The sequence below is a fragment of the Saimiri boliviensis genome, chromosome 3 (genome assembly GCF_048565385.1).
Source record: "Saimiri boliviensis isolate mSaiBol1 chromosome 3, mSaiBol1.pri, whole genome shotgun sequence".
In the NCBI taxonomy this organism is placed as follows: domain Eukaryota; kingdom Metazoa; phylum Chordata; class Mammalia; order Primates; family Cebidae; genus Saimiri; species Saimiri boliviensis.
In genome coordinates this window covers 101170563-101193671 of record NC_133451.1, presented here as the reverse complement: position 1 = coordinate 101193671, position 23109 = coordinate 101170563, and the positions used below count along the sequence as shown (strand labels likewise).

The 23109-nt window shown below is 37.2% G+C and overlaps 1 protein-coding gene across 1 annotated transcript in view; it reads left to right on the top strand.

Moving 5' to 3' along the window:
• Positions 1–23109, top strand: part of COL25A1 (collagen type XXV alpha 1 chain) — a 523121-nt gene that overhangs the window by 403119 nt on the left and 96893 nt on the right. The window contains exons 13-15 of the mRNA XM_074396556.1: positions 17563–17616; positions 19553–19579; positions 22272–22316. Of these exons, the coding sequence (XP_074252657.1) occupies positions 17563–17616; positions 19553–19579; positions 22272–22316 (126 nt within the window). The remainder of the gene's footprint in view (positions 1–17562; positions 17617–19552; positions 19580–22271; positions 22317–23109) is intronic.

Genomic DNA, 23109 nt, shown 5'->3' with positions numbered 1-23109 from the left:
TATATGTTGTGTGTATTTACAGCTGCGACATAATTACTAGTTGGACAAAGCATAGCTTCTCAACATCCCTGACTGGCTGTTCAGTCTGGAACCTTCACAGAAACCAGGAAAGCCAAGTAGCAGCCAACAAAGCCCATTACTGAGCCAGTCTGTCAGGAGCCAGGGAGCTGAGCGAGGGACTGTCCTGTCTCTCTCAGAGTTCTTGGGCTGGCCCTTTTATACCCAGAGACCCATTATCTTGCCTTCCCAGAGTATTTTAAATCCATGCACCCTGGACCAAATTCTGAAATTATACGTAACTCAACTCTTTCAGAAATAAATCTCCTTGTGACCTTTTCCATCACGTCTATCTTTTCTTTCTATTAGTAAAACAAGCAACCACAATTTTATACCTTGTAAGTTGCTAAGAGCATAAGTCTACTGCTCAGAGGCTGTGTGAATTTTGGCAAGGTCCTTGGAATTCTCTGGCCTCAGTTTCTCATCTGTAAGGGGAGACAATGGCAGTGCCTACCTAATAGAGTCCATGAGAATTAAGAGAGTAAATAGATGTAAAGCCCTTAGTATTTGATATTACTGTTAAATTTTTCCTTCACTTCAGTTTAGTGAAATTCCGAAAGTTCAGTTAATCTGTGTTTTTAAGAGGCTCTGTGTTTCAAGAAGTACTCAATTTCCACATGAAACTAATGTGCTCAGCCAAGGCTTATGATGTCCTCTAGTCCATAAACTAAACACCACACACTCACCAATAGTTAACCGCCCATGCCGCAGCTACATTTTCCACTCAGTAAAATGCATATCCATTTGCTTCACAGATCCTGGCAAAGATAGAAGATAAACTTTCTGTTTAGAATATTGCAGATTATGGAGGGAAACCTAAGCAAAAATTTAAAAGTGTATTCATTCTCAGATGGATTTGAAAATTATATAACTCAAGATAGCATTTAGAAAGAACAAAATATAGATATGCCCTAACTGCTGTTTTCGACATTGGTGAAAAACAAAACTTGTATGCCTAAGATTAATGATGTCTTCCTTTTTCGTCTTTCTTTTCATTTTTCAACTTTGAGACAATCATGAAAATTTATAGAAACCTTTAACATGAAACCAAACAACTTTAAAGCTGTCACATACACTCCTTTGAAGACTATATATTCTTTATTTTTGCAAAGGAAATATGCAATTTCCTTAGCAAGAGAAAGGAATGTGACATTTCCTTGTCCTAGTCACCAAGTTTAAATTATATTTCAAGGAAATAGACAGTTAATATTTGCAGTTTTATGTCTTGTTATACATCTTAGTGGCATTTTAAAAGTGTTTTCTGTAGAACCCAGGGAAATGAAATGATTTCACACTTTTATGAAGGTATCAGCAAAATGTAATTTAAATTTGTTTTCCTTCCTTTAGAGAACTAAACCTAAAAGTTTGTTTATGGAACTTTCTGTTAGGCCTATCATTATTTAACATTTGTAATATTTGCTATATCATTTTTAGGAAAATAAAGTATAAAAAACACAAGTCTCCTTCACTGAAACAGCAGGTCTCGTAGACAGTAAAAACACAGCTGGCAATAGAGTAATAATTACATACTTAGAGCATATGAAATGAACTCTAGAATTTGTGTTTAAACAAATTTCTTGAGCTCTAGACTTCATTTTTCTGGAGTCTTGAACTCTAGAATTTGTTTTTCCAAGAAAGGAGCTTACAATGACATATTTTTTTTTTTTTTGTAAAAGCATCTCAATATTCTTAAATTGTCTTGAGAAAACATTTTCTTCTCCATTACAATTTTGCTTTTTCCAGAAAAGTACTTTTGATACTTAGAAAAGTTTTCAGACAGTGGTTAGGGGACGATATAATTAAGCCATCAGAAATATGGCAAATAATATCCAGCTACTTGGGAAGCTGAAGCAGGAGGATTGCTTGAGCCCAGGAGTTTGAGTCCAACCTGGGCACCATAGTGACAGCTTATCGCTTAAAAAGAAAAAAGTAAGAAATATGGCAAATAAAAACTAGGAAATAAAAAATTCTTATGTTTGAAAAAAGAAATAAAAGTATATTATTTTAAGAAAATACTAGCTAGGTGATGTGGCCCAAGCCTGTAATCCCAGCATTTTTAGAGGTTGAGGCAGGAGGCTCACCTAAGCTCAGGAGCTAAAGAAAAACCTGGGCAACATGGTGAAACCCTATCTCCGAAAAAGAGAAAGAGAAAGAGAAAGAGAGAAAGAGAAAGGGGAGGGAGGGAGGGAGGGAAGGGGAGGACGAAAATGCTTTTTTTTCCCCCAGAGAACATTTCCATGCATTCAAATTGGCAAAATGGGTGATAGCCTTAGCACATAAACTTGGTGGTGATGTTTTTCCTACACATTATGTTTTACATTTTGATCACCCTTGATTGCTAATCTGAATAGTTATTTTTGTAATGGTCTTTCAGTTCTTCTGTTTGTGTTAGAAAAAAAGACTTCATAAGCAGTGGCATGGCATTAGGCTCCAATCTTGCCCCTTCTGGCATCACAATTGATCAAGGGCTACAGAGCATCCTTCTATGAAAAGTATGAGGCAGTGTGATACAGAGAAAAGGGCGTAGTCTCTATATCTGAGAGAGAATGCTGTGTGTCCTCATTTGGGCAAATCACTTAACCTTTCTAAAGTTTCTAGTGTACAGTATAGAGACAGTCCTTGCAGTATTAATTAGACAATATATCTAAAGTGAATATTATATAATAGATGCCCAATAAATGTTGTCAAATATCTCTAGTAGTATTTTCATGCCTTAAGACTTTCAGCAGGCTGGGCACAGTGGCTCATGCTTGCAATCCCAATACTTTGGGAGGCCAAGGTGGAAGGATCTCTTGAGCCCAAGAGTTCAATGTTACAGTGAGCCACGATCGTGCCACTGCACTCCAGCATGGGTGACATAGTGAGACCCTATCTCAAAAGAAAAAAGTAGTTTCAGCAAATGAGCCCTAGACTTACATTTAAGCAGGGAGCAAAAGCCAGTTGAATTCCTCATAGAGAGAAAATGAATACGCAAAATTATTCATAGAGGTAGAATGTGTTCTCTGTCCCCTGCTGTCTCCCTGACTGTGAGGACTAAGGGCCCCAGTCGATAAGGAGTGGGTAGTTGGAATGATGGTGCTATAGATACAAGAAAGAGAAAGACACGTTTCACATTATTATGAAAGCACAGTCACCAGTGGGCTGATGTAGGAGCCTTGTCCTGGCATCAGAACACTCTGTGCTCTTTAACCTGTTGTGTAGCCTTTGAAGGATCCCTTTTATCTCTGGGTTCAAAGGGGCTTCCTTTGTTAAATGAGAGAAGAAGCTGTACCAATTTATCTCTAAGTTTCTCAGAGATGCTATGAGTACCCATGTCTTGTTTCCAATTCAACCAGATTTTAGCATCCTCTGTTCCCAGTTCTGAAAGCTGATGGTTTCATAATTTGGACTTGTTTCCACCAACCAAGCAGTTATGGCAGATTTAATGCAAATCCTACCTAAAAATATGACTGTAATCTATTTCTTCTTTGGCTAATTATATTGAACACAAAAATAATCTTGTAATTCTCATGAAGATCTTCTTGGTTTAAACATATAATTAACATTTTATTTGTCCTCCATAATTAATTCTTTCCCCCATCATGCACACACACACATACATAAAGTGATGTATATTTGAATATTTGCCAATTCATTCCTACTTCAAATACTCTGGAGAAATAGAGCTATTTAACATAATTTTGTGGTAGGACCATGTTTTTAAACTGAAGAATTGTTTGGCAAAATAGATTGCTGCCTACAATTTTTGTTTATATACTTATATGTCAGTTTTTAAAAATCTGACCTGTTAAAAAGTGTTATTAAAGTTCTGTATTTTTTCACTTTTTCCTGATGTTCATCTTTATTGGCATCCATAAGAACAAATAATCATAATGACAATTTATTTGGATAGCAATTAGTGCCCAACACTGAAAATGCCATGAAAGAGGAGGTGGAGACGGTAGAGTCCATACGAAGTCCCATTTATGCTGCTCTTAGTTTACATCCTTACTATAAAAATAATGAAGATTTTTAGGATTAGAATAAAATTATTTATTTCTGTGCAAGCTAGAATTTTTCTGAGGCCGGCAGAGTCATAGGTGTTGTTTCTGAAACAAAAGATAAATATCAGATGATCTTGAGTCATGCAATTTTAAGTCCTTTCTAGAATTCATTATTATTTTTAAAACTTCAACTATAACATAAATTAAAAGTTGTTATTAGTGTGTCACCCATGAATCCATCACAAATAGCTATGTGATTTTTAAGTAACATTAAATTTTAAATAGTTTTTGGTTATGACATTTGAGATTCCTTTTAATCTCTTATACATGGGTCACACAGTTCTTCACTGACATTAATCTTCATGGCATACTTTTAATGCCGTTTTCATTGTAGGTATATTTAGAGAACAGATAAATTGAAGCTCTCAGACTTTCAAAGCTCAAGCCATTGATTTGAGTCTATACAGGGGGGCGATACAATGATTCCAAAATTTTTTATTCTCCATTCACTTACTATAAACACTAAATGCAGGGATTTTTTCTGTTGTTGTTATTTATTTATTGTTACCTATATTCCTGAAGGGTTTCAATATGTTGTAGGGCTGTTTTTGTTTTCTGGTTAATTAGCTTGAATTTTCCTTCAGCAGAATTTACCCAATGATCTACTATCAAATGTATTTATGACTTTCTAATGTTAAACTTTAAGAAAAGATACTGAGTCTAAATTAAGTGATTGATTGATGAATCCAGATTAGTTAATAGTTCAAGGAAAATATCTTACAACAATTCAATCTTTTTGTGTGTTAAAAGTGAGAATTATGTTTTTAAATTTTTCTGTTTTTTAACATTAATAATTGTATAGGTTAGAATTTCAAGATTATGTGACCATTTTCCTCTAGTAACTATAATAAGAGAATGCAGGGCCAGGCGCGGTGGCTCAAGCCTGTAATCCCAGCACTTTGGGAGGCCGAGGCGGGTGGATCACGAGGTCAAGAGATCGAGACCATCCTGGTCAGCATGGTGAAACCCCATCTCTACTAAAAATACAAAAAATTAGCTGGGCGTGGTGGCGTGTGCCTGTAATCCCAGCTGCTCAGGAGGCTGAGGCAGGAGAATTGCCTGAACCCAGGAGGCGGAGGTTGCAGTGAGCAAGATCGCGCCATTGCACTCCAGCCTGGGTAACAGGAGTGAAACTCCGTCTCAAAAAAAAAAAAAAAAAAAAAGAGAATGCATACTTACCTCCTAAAAGAAGCACCATCATTTTCCTGTTATAGATATTTCATAAAGTCAAATCACTTCATCCTTGAGAATGATTTATGCATTCTCAGACACTTTCATACAAAAGTCTACTCTACTCTTAAAGACATTTTTCACTCAATTTTACTTGTTAAACAGAACAAAAGATATTTCTTTTCTTCATATAATTATTTTTTAGTTTCCTTAGAAGGAAACAAAAAGTTAGTTGAAGACGATTTTTTCCTAGTCACTTGAAATAAAACGATTATAGTAAGAGTTTCTTTAAAACACTTTCCTCCCAACTTTATTTAGGCACGTCACTATAAATTTTAATACCAGTTATTATTCTACTAAATGAAAATATTGGAAGAAGGGAGAATAAAAAGTTGAGGGATTGGGATTGCTGGGAGAAGGGGGTAGCTGAGAAACTTACTCACTGGCTATTGCAAAACAAAAAAACTACCAAGCAAATGTTTATGAATAAATTATGACATCATGAAATTTATTATTTTCTATTTTAATGTAAAAGAGACTGTTTTACAGAAGAAATCACAAAAATGCATATTACATCTGATTAAATTGTATCCATAATTTGGAAAAGCTTTTTAAAGAAATTTTCCTTAAATGTATTCATTGATTCATTTATTAATTTCCTTGATCATTCATTCAACTCAATAATATTTATTCAGCCCTTACTAAGTGTGAGGCACCAACTGAACACTGAGTTTATAGCGTCTCTGCCTCACAGAATTTCTAGGCTAATGGGTGGTAGGGGCATTAAATGAACAATCATATGAAAAAGCCATAGATTTTTAATTTAGAATATTGTTAAGTATTATAACAGAAAAGCACAGGGCTCCCTGGCCTTGTGCAAAGGGCTGAGTAAGAGCACTTCCCTGAATAGGAGACTTTCGGTGAGGCTCACAGTATAAACAAGAATGGGAAAAAGAAGAGAGGCTATCACCATGTTGCAATACTTGCAGTTTAAACTACAGATAACCCTGGTCTTAGAACTCTGTTCCTAAAACACCATATTATTGGTATAATTGATCACGATACGGTTTTGTATTCATCATTTAACTTTTCCTTAAAATTTCTGACCACTAAATTATTAAATCAATATAAACCACAAACCCTGTTTTTGTATCATTAGGTCTTATCTCTGAAAATCTTGATTTCAAGATTTGTATTAAAAATAAGACTACAATATAATAATTTGCGAAATCTACCCAGTTCCATTTATTTGACACCAGGCCACATTGCCAAGGGGGTAACCATGATCGAACTGAAACAGCATTGGTGGGATTAGTTTATGAGAAACTAAATTCCTTTCAGGATCCTTTCTGTGCCTAGTGCAGAGAATAGAAGCAGTATATCATAATTACTAAAATGTATTCAGTGATTATTAACTGCTGGGCAGCATCTTAGGTGTTATAGGCATCTTAGCTCATTTAGTTCTCATAGCAATTCTATGAAGTAGGTACTATGATTATCTCCATTTTATTAATGAGGAAATCGAGGTGCAGAGAGAATAAAAGAAGGCCAAGGTCACTTAAGTGTTAGTGGCAGAGTAGAGCTTCAAAGCCAGGCAGTCTGCTGTCACTGCATAGTAGTGGTTAAAAGTGTGGATTTTTAAATTCAGGAAATCCCAGCTTTGCCTCTCAGTGTTTGTTTGACCTTGGACAAATTGCTTACCTTCTCTGAGCCATAGTTTTCTCATTTTTCAAATAGGAATTATAATGTTTACCTCTAAGTTTAATCAGAAAAAAAAAAAAATAAAGGAAGTAATACATAGAACTGTCTGTTAAAAGACTGTTAAATGAGTGTAGACTGTTTACCTCTCAGAATTTGAGGCATTAATACCTCCATGATTTAGAAGCCCCTTGGGTGTTCAAGTGAATGTCAGTAAGAAATATTATCTCATTCTACTCTTCATTGACCTTTAGAATTTTTCTACTTGGATATAAACACTTGAAATTTCTATTAATAATTAAATACATTCTCTTTCCAAGAGAAAGAGTAATTTGTCATTCAAACTGTACACAGTATCTTTAAGAACTATACTTTAAGCCATAAGGAATTAGCTGGGTTTTTAAAATTTTAAAAATGGATATATTTTCAAGAACACTTATGTTGCAAGTCATGGAAACTTAAGAAAACCAGATGACAAAATAAAGGTATTTCTTTAAGTCACATGAACTTGAAAGTCCAGCGCTAATGCAGTCTTTGGCTTGGCTTTGTTCTGACAACTCAACGTCATCACTAAGAACCCAGGTTCCTTCATCTCTTGGCCATTCTTCCATGTTCCTGCTGTCAACCTAGTTCCCGCTTCCCTTTTAGTTGTAAGCTTGCTGCCAATCACCCCTGGAGCTGCATTCTTTCATATCTACATTCAGAGGGTGAAAGAGTGTCCTTCCCAAAATATCCAAAAACACTGCTGAGCTCCTTTCTGACTGGAGACATGTAGGTAGAGGTCTTTTCCTCAACCTTTTGCCAGGTGAATGTCAGACAAGGATTGGCCACTGCTGCTGAAACATTTCTCATGGTCCCAGTCCAATGGAAAGTTGCAATAAACACTAACTGTCTAATTTAGAAGAGATTCTTATTAACAGAAGGGAGCTGAAAAAACTGTTGTATCTGACTTTTCCCAGCCCTAAGAAACTACTTCATATGACCCCCTTCATCCATTTTGATATTTCATATTCCTAACCTGTAAGCTTTTACTGTTAATCTTTTTTCCCCATAAGCATACACACTGAGGACAATACTTTTATATTCAGAGCAGAGAACCCTCTGTGACCTTATGCTCTCTGGCTAGTTTTGGCTCACTTTTGCACCTTTCATGTTATTTTAAAAGGGACTACTGGGTGGTGCTTCTCTTGGATGCAGGTGAGCAGTGCCCCTCTTCTAAGCCTCCTTTGTCAATCTTGTATCACCCTCCTCACAAATGAGGAGCCTGTAGGGCCAAGGAGATTTAAATGCTCATAGCCCTGTCTTCCCACTTCCAAATCATGTCTTAGGTATCTGGAAGCCAGGAGTTCCTGCCTCATCTGTCTTAAGTCTGCTTCCAATGCCAGTTATGGGCCCTCCCCAGATCTATATTCCGAAGAGGGGACCATACCGCTGGCATGTGCACCCCTAAGCCCTTGGGTGGCCATGGAGCACTGTTGATGAGGAGCTGTGGGCAGGGCTTGGACGCTGTGGTATTCTCATGTAATCCCCAAGACACTTCCTAGGGAGAACTAGGGCTGGAGAGATGGAAAGGATGAGAAGAGAAAAGAGGAAATTATCAGGCAGGGAGTGGAATGAGGGAGTCATCCATGTGACCATGCACACTCCTACCTAGACCTTCAGATTTTGTGAGTGTGCTCAAGGCAAATAATTCCTCTCATGTATGTAAATGTCACCCAAGTAAAGTCAATTTAGCCGTCTTCAATGACCTCCCTTCTGTCTCTCTGTATTACATTTCCTTTGTTCACATTGTAATGTGTACATTTCTCTCTACATGAACAATATAAAAATCTAAAATGAAAAGTATAAACAACAGACTTATTTCTGAAACACCTCATACTATAATATTATTGATACAACTATCATGTTTTCTTACTATTTTTAGAAATTTGTAATTTTTAAAAAAGCATAAGGAAGGTTAGGTTACTAGGTTAAATTTAATTATTAGACAGTTTAAGACCTATTTCAGCAAATTACTCAAAATAGGGTATTTGTATTAAGTTCCTGGATGATATGTTTGTCTACTTTTCTACTATTTAGTATTCACATTACCAGTGTGGACAAAGAGATTGAAATTGCAAAATTATAACTAAGGAAATTATGACAGTGAAAGATCTGAGGCTTAACCAACTCCATCTTGCTTTTAACCTCTAAACTGTCCTTGTCCATTCCTGGACGTAGGCTGAACTAGTTTTGGGAAGAACTTCATTTACAGTTTAAATAATAGCCCTTCCCAAAAGCTAAACTGTTCTTGTAAAACAGTGAAAAGCCACCAGCCACCAAGTAAGGATGATAAGGATGAGAGGAGCTGGAACTCTAAATGTTACCAGCTATTATTTCGGAGGTCATAAGATTTTCAACTTAACATCACTATAGTGAACCTAAGATTGGCCTTTTGAGATGTCTTTTCAGGTTTTTGCATTGCTGACTGGATGGCCCCATCTGGACCTGCCAACTGGTTCTGTGGCCCCCACCCAGGAACTCACTCAGCATAAGAGAACAGCTTCCACTCACTATGATTTTATTTCTGAGCCAACCAATCAGCACTTCCAATTCACTGACTCCCTATTCACCAGATTATCCTTAAAAACTCTGATCTCCAAGTTTTGAGGGAGACTGATTTGAGTAATAATAAAACTCTGGTCTCCCACATAGCCAGGTCTGTGTGAATTACTCTCTCTCTATTGTAATTCCCTTGTCTTGATAAATTGGCTTTGTCTGGGCAGCAGGCAAAGTAAACCTCAAACTGGATTCTAGTTTGAGGGAGGGAGTTTACTGTTTAGATAACCCAGTAGGGATGCCAATTCTCTGATGCATAATCAAACCTAATTGTCCAGGCTAAGGGTTTTCTCTCTTTACTTTTGCGTATTGCACAGCTTCCTTTGCATTCAGGAATGATAAAGAAAAGGAATTAGGGATTGGGGATGCAAGTAGGAGCTGAAAACTGCTGAACTGCTACACAGATAAAGAAGCTGATTTCCCAGGATGGTCTAGGAGGGAGGGGAGTAGGCCAGTGAGGTGGAAGAGGGAGAGGGGAGAAACCAGTAAGATGAAGACAGACTCAGCTCTGTGATGATGCCTTCCTGAGAGTACCAAATAGTGAATCCTGAATTCACAAAATGCCCGCAGAGAGGAATTCTTGAGAAAACTGGTGAAGAATTGACTGAACCACCTGAATTGGTGTGGGTCAAAGCAGAGACTTGTGTACATGCAAGAAGTTGAGCAGGGAGCTGGAAAAAGCAAGTCTTAGACTTGAGCCAAATTTAGTCAGATCTCTACAGAATAAAGAACGACCAGGTAACATCTTTAGTCCAACAACAACAACCATAGCAACAACAACAAATAATAATAGTAATAAATCTTACTCCTTTAGAGTTGGGAGAAAGCAAATATTTGATTCGGCCCCACACCCTTTGCAATAGAAAACCAGCCCCATAGAAGCATAAGTAATTTGCCCTTTGTCATAGAACTGGAAGTATACAGCTACTATTACTATGGTATTAGGCTGGTATTAGTGTCCTAAAGCCACTTTACAATTTTATATGAAAATTAAACAGGAAAGAAACATGATAAAATTGAATGAGATTTTTAGACAAAAGCTGTTTGAATAGAAGAAACACAAGATGGGAAATCAGAAGACCTGGGTTTTAATCTCCCATCTACCTCTTTGTAGCTCTTTGTTTCTGGAAAAGTTACTTCCTCTCTCTTGAATGTGTTTTTTCCTCTGTTAAGAATGACTGGCTTGGCTCCTTTCACTAAAATATTTCACTGTTTTGTGAGTGCTCCTACTTAGGGAAAAGCAGATGTTAGTGAGTTCATGGAGTAAATGATGACACTTGTGTAAATTCTGAGAGGGTCTTTGGGGAGCTTTAGATGACATGAAAATTTATAGAGCCAGCATCGTCCCTGCTACTTCTTACCCCTCACCTGAGGCACTTGGAGTGAAGGAAGGAGCAGACAGAAGAGAAGAGATGAGCAGTACATGAAATGTTGACAATGGCCCAGGCTCTGGACCCACAGGCTGAATTGTTAGAGCCTTTAGTCCTCTGGGTGACTATGCTTCCCCCAACAGAGTCCTGGAGGGTTTTTCTTGGAAGCCATTAAAGTTATCCTTCCTGTCACCCTGCCCTTCACAGACTCCTCTCCTAACTCACACTCACCCCACTTCACTCTACCCCGTGCTGTGCCTGTGTCCTTCAATCCTAGTGACTTGGAGGTGGGCCGCTGCAGGGTTAGCATTTCTCTCATCTTTTCCTCACTCCCTTCTCTTTTCCCAGTGATGGCTGCCTTGCAGTGCCTGAGACAGAGCCATCTCTTGCCATGACAGTTATATTATTTTTCAGTCTCCCAGTAGGGCAGCCTTGCTGTCTTATTTTCTACCTGGCCTATACATTGCTTCATATCTTCATGTAGGCTTAATGCATTTGATTCTCCTGTATTCACTCATTCCTCTAACAGGGATGTACTGAACAGCTATTATGGGTGAGTGTAGTTTTTAGCACTGTGAAAGAGTAATGAGCAAAATAGACTAAGTCTTCTGCCCAAGCAGCTCACAGTCTAGTGGTGATGGCGATGTGGGAGTAGAAAATAGGGTTGTCAGATAAAATATAAGCTGCCGTATTAAATTTGAATTTCAAATAAACAACCCAGAATTTCTAATGTGATGATGTCCCATTTACTATTTGAAATATATTTAACTAAAATATTGTTCATTATTTATTCGAAATTTAAATTTAACGCAGTCTCCTATATTTTTGTTTGCCAAACCTGAAAGTCCTAATGGCAGGAGAAAGAAAAGAAACACAAAGTTGTATCTCAGGCAGCAGTTGGTATAATAGAGAAAGGCACGGGCATATGCCTTTATAGGGAATGCTGGGTGGTTAGCGGAGTAGGGGGACCTTAGGGGTAACCCCTGTAGTAAGGTGATGTTTGATCCAAAGTTAAAGGAAGTGAGAGAGCAACCTATGACTATCTGAGGAAAAAACATAGGAGGTCCAATAGAGAATGCCCAAATGCAAAGGCCCTGAGCAGGTGTCTGCGTAGTGCACTGGAGCAAGGTGGGTGAGGGTTGGGGGGTCAGTGTGGCTGGGGTACGTGAGGGGGCAGCAGAAGGGAAGTCAGAGGAGCAGCAGGGGTCAGATCATATGGGCCTGGGGCCATTGTAAGGATGCCGGCTCTTGCTCTTAGTCTGAGTGAGGCAGAACACGCTTGCAGAGAACTGAGTGAAGGAGCTCTATGCCTGACTTGCTTTTAAGAGAATGTAGGAAGCTGGTGGGTGGCAAAGAGCTCCATTAGTTTCTCCCTAGAGTCAGCCTGTAAGCACTGGCTGACTGTACAGACAGTACAGAGACAGGCTGTGGCTATGCCATGTTATTCACAAGACCTTGATCTCCCGGACCCAACAAAAGCTGCTCTGGCCTGACCCAGAGCTTGCTTCTGCTCTGTCCACCCCTACATGCCGTTCTAACTTCGCAGAGTTCTCTGGTGCATTCTAACTCCATATGCAGTGGAGTGACATCTCCATTTTGAAGTCTTGCTGTATGTTGACTGGCTTTGATGGCCCTCCTTCCTTGCTTTTAAAGGCTTTCGGTTCATCATTGCCTTCTAATAATTAAATAATTTTATAGTTTAAACCAATGCTCAGCAGAAACATAAATATGCAAGCCTCAAACACAAGCTGCATATGTAATTTTAAATTTTCTGTTAGACACATTGAAAAAAGGTAAAAAGAAACAAGTCGTATTAATAATACAGTTTTAAAACTCAATATTAAAAATATTTGAAAATGATATGAATTAATATTTCAAGATTAATAATATTCACATTCTTAGTGAGATATTTTACATTTTTTCCCTACTAAATCTTTAAAATTGTATTCTGCATTTACATCCACCTCAATTAGGACTAGCGACATTTCCACTGCTCCATAGCTGCCAGTGGCTAGTGGTACCAATTGAACAACACAGGTTTAAACTCTGCTCATTTTTCAGGTATAACACATAGGTCCACTGCATTCATTCCAATTTCCAGAAAGGAAGACTATTGTGATTGAAATGATGATGAGCAATATTACTGCTAGATGACCTACTTTCCTTGAGCACTCAGTATTTGTAAGAAAACTACACTTCTTTTTATCCTTAACTATTCATTCAAGTTGCCCTTGAATGGCAATACCTGAAATAATTGTAATGCCTTGAGCAATGTGTTACATTAGAGTTCTAAAAGAGTTGGGTTAAAAAAAAAATGAAAGCAGCAAGCCATCTTTCTTAAAAGTCAGTCCAACTTGTTTTCAGCTTAAAATGGAAATGGCCATTTGGGAATGGTCATACTGGGAATAGCCTTAAAATTTAAAGTATAGTAGACAAAACCCCATTAATCTACCTGTGGTTAAGATGTTAGCTGCCGTTTTTCTTTATTACTTTATCTGTGGAATGTCCTCAGTGTTTTAAGTATAAAATGTGTTCAGAAATAGATGGATAGATTATGCAACAAACATGAGACCCGCTTCCCCCACCCACATACACACACACACAACCTGGTTCCTGTTTTTTTTCATTTGCACCTGATATAATTTTCTGTATATATACATGTTCACTATTATGTAATAGTTTAATATCATTATAACATTATTTAGAGTACTCATGATGATGATTTTTGGCCTGATTTATTGAAATATATTAATACTATAAGATGTATGCTTTATTCCTCAGTAAGATTTCTCTTTGATTTCTATTTATTATGCTTCTTTTTTTTTTTTTTTTTGAGACGGAGTTTCGCTCTTGTTACCCAGGATGGAGTGCAATGGCGCGATCTCGGCTCACCGTAACCTCCACCTCCTGGGCTCAGGCAATTCTCCTGCCTCAGCCTCCTAAGTAGCTGGGATTACAGGCACGCACCACCATGCCCAGCTAACTTTTTGTATTTTTAGTAGAGACGGGGTTTCACCTTGTTGACCAGGATGGTCTCGATCTCTCGACCTCGTGATCCACCCGCCTCGGCCTCCCAAAGTGCTGGGATTACAGGCTTGAGCCACCGCGCCCAGCCTATTATGCTTCTTACTTCATGAAGTGCAAGAAAACTTTGCCCCCAAAAATGTTTCATGAACTCAGTTAGATGCCCCCTAATGTATATATGTATTTCCCGCACTCAAAAATAAGCTCTTTGCGTACAGGCACCTGTCATGTCTATTTGATCTTTATGTCTCCGGAAACATTCAGTCCAGAGTAGAACATGCATTAAATTTTCACTGTTAGTTGAATAATCAGCACCTACGGATTCTTATAGCTTGGCTTTGGCACTCAGACTTGTACAGTGGTTCATCTTTTATATTCTTTTCACAGAACCTGGGAAACTAAGTGTGGACAATAACAGAATGCTCTGTAATCCCTTAATCTAACTTGGAGTATGTGTTTCTTGATATAACTATTATGGAAGTAAAATGCTGTCAGCCATTTTTTCCTCTAGCTTTATTCATTTTTCAGCTGTAACATTTATGAATACCTATTTAAATTATGAACAGATGAGAAATTAATCTTACATGTGAAAAATTTAAAACTGAACAATAGTTAGCTCTCATTTATGCTTATTAAAATAGCCACAAAAATAATTAAAATTGTGATATTCAATGTTGTTGTGAAAAACAATTGTTGTAAAAAGTTGTGAAAAAGTAACACAGTGGATGCCTATAAAAGCAGTGCCTATAAAATTTTTTAAATTGCCTACAAAAGCAAATAAAACTCAGAGCCCTTTTAGAAAGCAATTTAGAAATATGCTGTGCCATAAAATGTTTGCATTGACTAACAAAACAAATTCAGATAATTTATCAAAATTAAATTATTTGACAGAAAAATATATTTACAGAGATGTTTATTTTAGTTTTTAATAGTAAAAATTGGAAGAACACGAGTATTCAACAATGTGGGACTGATTAAACAAATGATCACACCTGACTTTGATAGATGATTAAACTATGCACAAGGCAGTATTCATAAATACTATGTGAAAACAAATGCGTGGTATAAAGATTTTAAAAATCAGAACATCACGCTATGCAATATGCTTACAATTGCTTGAAAATATGTAAGCGTAAATAACAAAGACCAGAAGGAGACAGGACAAAATGAAAACAATTATTATAGAGTGATGGGATTACAGGTAAAATTTTTTGTGGCCTTTTATGTTAAAGATTAACAATATATATTATCAAAGAAAAAAAGAGATTAGGCTTTAGTCCCTCAATGTTCATATATTAAGGAGAATGTTATGCAGATACCTAAGCAACATTTCTCTTCCTTGCTTTGAAATCTCAGCATGAATTTTGTCCGGTTCCAGGGGCTTAACTGTGTTTAAAAAAAAATAACTCTGGCTACCATGGTTATTCTTTGAAAGTCTAAACAAAGTTTGCATTGTTTCCTGGCGGCATCTCTTATTTGCATTAAACCATGAGTTATGATATTAGTGCTTCCTGTTGTGGATTCTTTGAAGCAAGCAGACTCCAGAGCTCTTTTTCTGGTTGCACAGTAAATGCTAGTTCTCTTTCAGGGTGTATTCTGTTTCCAAATTCTTATCCTTTGTTATGTACAAATGGCATATCAAAATTTTCACACAATGACCATCATTATTCTAAGTCAACATTTTTTTCCCATTTTACCAAGAAAAATGCAAGAGTTAGAGTTACAGTGTGACTTTATATAGGAAGCAGATTTTTTTTCCAAGACGTTAAGACTCTAGCAATTTTAATAATCTACTATAATAGTAAAATACTTTTTGCTATTTTAGAATGACACCATAGGCTTCACATTGCCAAATTTATATGGTAGATATTTAAAAAATCACCTCTATGTAGGTTATATTTAATTCAGATTTCTATACATTCTGACAGTCATTTATAAGTGGGATTATAAACAAAATAATGGGACTGAAATATTTGTCATCAAATTCCTAGATACATTCATTCACTTATCAGTGTAACATGGTATTAAGAACATAACTTCTTAAGCCAGATCATGAAGGTTCAAGTCCTGACGATAGTTATGCAAATCTGGACAAATGACTTAACTGCTCTATGCCTTAATTTCTTTACCTGTAAAATAGAGATAAAAATAGTACTTACCTCAAAGACATTTGTGAGAATTGAGTCAATGAATATAAAGATCCTGGCACTCAAGAAATGTTACTATTTTTATTAATATACATGTTTTTGAAGCTAAGAACACAAATATAAAAGTGACAGAATTCCTGCCATCCAGGTGACTTAGGAAACATTCTCAAAAATCAATTAAGTTTGCAATGAACCTAAAACGGCTCTAACAATATAGTCTACTTTTTAAAAATCAACTAAGGAGCAACTTTACTAGCCTCAATGGAAAGAAGAAATTTGTACAATAATTGAGGCACACAGTGAAGAGCTTTCAGAATGTTTTAAAATGGTAACAATTCTAATTGCTGTAAGTTTGAGCCACATGGAAGCATACAGGGCCAAAGTATCTTTTCTTTGTTTCTGGGCAGTTCAGGGAGATTTCCCTCTTTGGAAAACAATTGCTGGTTCAGAGTCTTGAAAGACTGGTATACATCATCATCCTTCTGAAATAGGAAATTTTTCTAGCCTAATAGCCATGATCTTTTGCCCAAAAGCCTATCATTTAATATGATAATAAGATCCATAAGTCTGAATATTTTATTCTAATTATTTTTAAAATGAAATTGGAAAGAAAAACCAAAGCTATTTTTAGTGTTTATTTTGTGTCAAATGTGTCTAAATGAATTAAGCAGGTGTTCAAAGATGTGTATGTTCTTCAATATTTAGGTTTGTAAATGTTCATTTAGGTCTAACGCGAAAACAAAATGATTTATTCTTTCTTTTTCTGAGCTGATGAATCACTTAAAAGTTTTTTTGCCGTGGCCAAGCATGGTGGCTCACACCTGTAATCCCAGCAGTTTGGGAAGCCGAGGCAGGCGGATCACGAGGTCAGGAGATCAAGACCATCCTAACCAACATGGTGAAACCCCATCTCTACTAAAAATATACACACACACAAAATTAGCTGGGCGTGGTGGCACATGCCTGTAATCCCAGCTCCCTGGGAGGCTGAGGCAGGAGAAATGCTTGAACCAAGGAGGCAGAGATTGCAGTGAGCCGAGATGGTGCCACTGCACTACAGCCTGGATGACAGTGCGAGACTCCATCTCAAAAAAGAAAAAAAAAAAATGGTTTGGGCCAAGACAGTCTTATATTTTTCAGGTGTCTTTTCATTCAAAAAATATTTATTTGAGGCTCACAATGTACCCAGCAACATGCTAGATACTAATTTCCACTGGTAAGTTGCCTCAGTTTTCTTAATGTTGAGAAAACTGAACAAAGGAATTAACCCCGTTGTATCCTTACTCCATTACATGCAGCATTTTGGACCATGGAAGCTAGCTTGAATTTAAACTAGTAGTCACTTATTCTTTATCTATGTCTGGAGAATTATTAGATGGCTGTTTCCTCGAATGGTCCATGTAATGTATTGATTTTGTCTATTTTACTTAGCCGTGTCTATTTTTCTATTTTGAGGGTGAGCCTGGGTTACCTGGAGCAGCAGGACAGGGTGGAATAGCAGGACCAAAGGTTAGTACAAGTAAAGCCAAGCAGAATCATTTGACACATGAATTGTCGGGAAATCATAAGCTTTTATTTAATATAATATTTTTTAACAATCTCACCTTTTGTATTTAAATGGGTATTTTGTGAATAGTATAATTAATATGCTGCAGTACAGAACTTTGTTACTAATGAATTAATTATGTTTGTGATTCTCATTAGCATTAAAATGCAGAAAAATAAATGGGGTGTAATTGCCTAACATCTTTATTCTAAGATACTTAACATGAGTAGGCCTGTGTTTCAAATATGACTGTTGTCATTTTACCACTTAATGGATATATAAAAACATAGACCATGTCCATATTACCTAAAATTTTATTTACATGCCTTACTAAAGATGACATTCACTCTGGCTTTTCCCCAATATTTGGCCACCTCCAACTCTTACACAACATAGCCAGTTAATCAGATGAAGGCAGAATAAAGATGTTTAAAATTTAAAAATGGACATAGTGTGAATTACGAAAAAGGGAAAAAATGTAACGAAGATTTTTTTTATTCCAGGTTTTCTTTGTTTCTTAAAAAAAAATTGAATCAGTTAAATATAAAAAGATTGGCGGCAATTTAGTTTGAACCAAGCAGGCAGCCAAATCCCAAATCCTTTGATGAGTGAACATCCCTTGAAGTACAAAACTAATGTCTAATCCCATCAGCTGTGCTGGTGTGTATTCGTACCCACAGATGCCTGTCAGCTGATTTTACAGATCATTTGCTATTGACAGGCGCCTAGGACAGACCTTAAATTTATAGACCTGTCCTTTGTCTTGCAGGAGAGGAAAGAAAATATTCCTTCTGGGACTATAGCTGTTTTCCTGTCTTCTGTCTCTTTCTCCATGCTAAAAAGCCAAACAATAGGAGTTAATGCTTAATGCATGTTCACAGTGCTATTCTTGTGTTGCCTAGTGACCATCAGGATGGGTGTTGAGCAGTGAAGGTGACCAGAAATACAGAAAGCCAAAGGGTCAGGTTGAGTTCCAGAGAAAAGAGTCTTGCTTCCAAACTAACTTCTGCAGTGGGTTATACATTTTTAAAAATACAATAATCACCTTATTTCATTTTTTTTTTCAAACTAGTCTGATCTCATGGCAACACTTACTCAAGTTTTTCATAGGAAACTATTTCATAATGTATATGATTTACTTTAGAACTCTCCTACTCGCGCTGCTCCAACCTCCGTCCTTTCCTGGGCAAAGTGAAAATGAGATTCTCTTCAGGGCACCATTTGGCATTTTAGTCCTCACGCTCTCCAGGTCATTTTGAGTAAGGACGTCATTCCAAAACTCACTTCAGTTCTGCCCCATTCTAGTGTCTTTCCTCAAGGTGCTTCCTGAAATGTAACTGATCTGGAACATGCTGGTTACCAGAAGCCAAAGAGAGCTCATGACATTATGAAGGGGTTCAAGATTAGTACTGCTTATGATCATGTTAGGGCAAGACAGATTGGGTAACTACCCTGGCACCCTAGACCCTTGAAATAATCTATAAACCAGGTGATGCTTTGAATAAAAGGATTTTTATAAAAACATGCTTGTCCACCTTATTAATTCTGAGTTTTAACAGAATGAAAAATTGTAGGCTAAGAAGCCTCTCAAGGTATTGAATTGCCACACCATCCTTCTCCTTAGTGCCCCAAAAGCCAGTTTCTGGATGATAGTCTTAAAATACATTTCTTTAGTGCTATATGCTGTAAAAGCAAAAAATTAAGACTACATTTGATAATTTATATTCATTCTCAAATTCTCCAGGAAACTCGTCATTTGTTTTCATATAGCAACTGTATGTAGCCAAAATAGAAAATGTCATGCATAATTTCCCTAGTAAGTTCAATATCTACTTTCTTTAATAATAAAATTAGATGTTTTATGCTTTGATGTCACTCCATCTCTGTCCTTTTGCTCAGGGAGAACCCGGAGAACAAGGTGAAAAGGTAAGAATGTTTTTGCCTGTATTTCTCTCCTCCTACTCCCCAGCACTAGCACACCAAAGAAGTACCCAAACTAAACTGTATGCATGAATGGATGTGCAGATGGATGGATGGGTGAGTAGATTAATAGATAGGTGGGTAGGTAGATAGATATACATAGATAGATAGATATAGATATAGTGACTCCTATGTTTTTTTTAAACTGTTAATTAGTAGAAGGAAGAAATTGTGTGATTCTTATGTACAGACAAAAATCTGGGTAGTTTTTTTTTTTTTTTTTTTTTTTTTTGAGACGGAGTTTCGCTCTCATTACCCAGGCTGGAGTGCAATGGCGCGATCTCGGCTCACCGCAACCTCCGCCTCCTGGGTTCAGGCAATTCTCCTGCCTCAACCTCCTGAGTAGCTGGGATTACAGGCACGTGCCACCATGCCCAGCTAATTTTTTGTATTTTTAGTAGAGACGGGGTTTCACCATGTTGACCAGGATGGTCTCAATCTCTTGACCTTGTGATCCACCCACCTCGACCTCCCAAAGTGCTGGGATTACAGGCTTGAGCCACCGCGCCCGGCCAAAATCTGGGTAAAGTTTTAAAACATAAAGAGAAAGCTGCTGATACACCTTCAGAACAAATATTTAAAATGAAGAGAAAAGGAACAAATTTAAACATTTTATGTCTGGTTTTTAAATGGGCTTAAAAAATCCTGAGGCCTGCAAAATCTGATCTGCCTACTTGCTAAACAATTCTAATTCTTTTGCAAGTACCCACATCTCTCTCTACTGCTTCTAATGTCACTGGGTTAAGAGGATACAGATGTTTACCTGCAGCAATTATCTGAAGGTTGCCCACAAAGAATTCCCATAAAAACCAAAAAGAGAAACAGGAAAAGCAGAGTGTTAAATTATTCTTAGACTCTTTTTCTTACCTGGGCCTGTCCTGATTATTTTTAGGCTCTCATTGTGGATTATGATACTTACTTTCCTGGTTCTCATGCTACTTATTTTAATAGTGTTTGAAAAATATGCTGAGTAGGAAACTACCAAAATACTACATCATGCTCTTCATAAGTGATATGATCTTTCTGACAAATCAGAATTATAACCTCTAATCTCAAAAGAAGTTTATCTAAAGATCAAGGAAAATTTTTGATTAGGACTGTATTTTTCAGCATTGTAAAGAAAAAGAAAAAAATTATTTAATGGAAGGAGAGCAAAATGTGTGGGTGGAAAGGGCAGTTCCCTGAGGCGGCAGCTCAGTTAAACCCTTCACTTCGCAACCATTCTGAGCCAGTTTCCCTACTAAGAAGGTTTGTTTGTTTGTTTTGTTCTTTAATAAAGGGATTTTTGAGCAATTTTATAAAAAGCCTGCACATCAACTGCCTATCAAAGGTCCCTCGTAACACATTACTAGGACATTATTTAGTATCCAATCAGTTCATGGTAATTAACTTGAAATTAATTAGTCACTGGATGCCTCTTTTGTATAGAAATTAGGCGGGAAAAGGAGCAATAGCAGCACCATACCAGGCATTCATCAGAGCAAGCGTCCCGGGCTCTTGTGGCCGTGGCAGTGTATTTGTCACCATACACCCAAGCAAACTAACTTCATCCTTATTTGAAAGAATAAAACAAAATACAGAGAAAAAAGTGAAAGTTACCCTCCCCTACTTTCTTTCTCCCCTCTCCCAAGAAAGTTATTATCAATAGTGTCTGTCCTATTTTGAGAAACTTTTTGAGTAATGGGAAAGTGACTACATTCCAGCCTATGGAATATGTGAATAGTAATGCATTGTTATCATTAATGGCTTATGATGTGCCAGATACTGTCCTATTTGCTTTCGACACAGTGTACTATTTATTTCTTATAACTGTGTAAATTATCCTTGGCCTTATATTACACAGGAGAAACTTGATGCAAAGAGAATTTCATTTGCCCAGTAGGTGCTGCAACTGGACTGTCTCCTTGGCTCCAAAGTCTATCACATTTCCACATAACATATTTTAAGACTAAATCGAATTCAGAATTTAAGGAAGAACGCATGGATAATAAACGAATGCTTTATTTCCATAATGCATTGATTTGTGGGTAGAAAGGAGATGTCAGTGGAGGAATAGCATAGGAAGTCTCAAAAATAACAACAAAAAAGCATCAACTATAATTTTAAAAAATTTTTCTAGTAAAGCATAAAACATTCATTCCATGCATGCAAACCGTGTAGGCCCAGATAAATACTCAGTCCACAGGTTTTGAGGGCCTGTCATGTACTTTGAGGCCCTGGAGATTTGAGATATGCTTGAAGACAGGGCAGGATTTATACAGATGGAAAGGGAAAGAGAGGGCAGGGATCCAGCCAACAGGAATGGTGCGAAGAAGGATGCAGAGTGGTAAGGCTCATGGCATATTCAGGGAACTGTCAAGAGAAAGCCTTTGTTTTTGAGTGGAGCTTTGAGCAGAGACAGAATTAAGGTTTTAAGTGTCCCAATAAGCTATTGGAAGACAGACAAGTAATTGCTTTCAGTTAATACTGTGGAATAGTTTAATACTGTTCAGCTGTGTTCACTGAATAAAATTTTTTTTCTTAATATCAGATAACTGGTCAAGTATAAGTATATTAAGGAAAGCTTAAAATAATGAAAAATACTCTTCCCTTAATGTCACCAGTGTATTTAACATGTGTCACTTTTTCCCTTCCTCAGGGAGATGCTGGAGAGAATGGCCCCAAAGGTGACACAGGCGAAAAGGTACAGTTTTGTAAGCTATGAAAGGGTACATATTTGAGCAATAAGTATTTTTTTCTTTCTTTTTTTTTCTTTTTCATTTCATTTCTTGAGCAATAAGTATTACTTCAAGTTTATGAAAATGAGCCGGGCGCGGTGGCTCAAGCCTGTAATCCCAGCACTTTGGGAGGCCGAGGCGGGTGGATCACGAGGTCGAGAGATCGAGACCATCCTGGTCAACATGGTGAAACCCCGTCTCTACTAAAAATACAAAAAATTAGCTGGTCATGGTGGCACGTGCCTGTAATCCCAGCTACTCAGGAGGCTGAGGCAGGAGAATTGCCTGAACCCAGGAGGCGGAGGTTGCGGTGAGCCGAGATCACGCCATTGCACTCCAGCCTGGGTAACAAGAGCGAAACTCCATCTCATGAAAATGAGTGAGAATTGCTTAACATGAAAAGGCCAGAGATCATTCTCCAAGATTAGAAAACATTTAAATATTTGATTTATAAAAGATGATTATTCCACAAGCTCCTATTCATAAATAAAAATATTTTGAAAGTAAAATGATATATCAAAAATTCTAGAAAATGTGTAGCTAAGTTTTCAGTAATTTGGCTTTCAAGAAATGAAAACACTTACTGAAGTATACATGGGACACTCCCTTCATATGCAGGGATATGAAAATAGAGATCCTAAAGTGAATCAGCTTGTACCAGTTTTACGAGAGAACATGTCAAAGGATTAGAATGAGATTTGAAGGTTTGATTATAGCCATAAGAATAATATAATGGACTGTGGAAACTTGGGGAAAGGG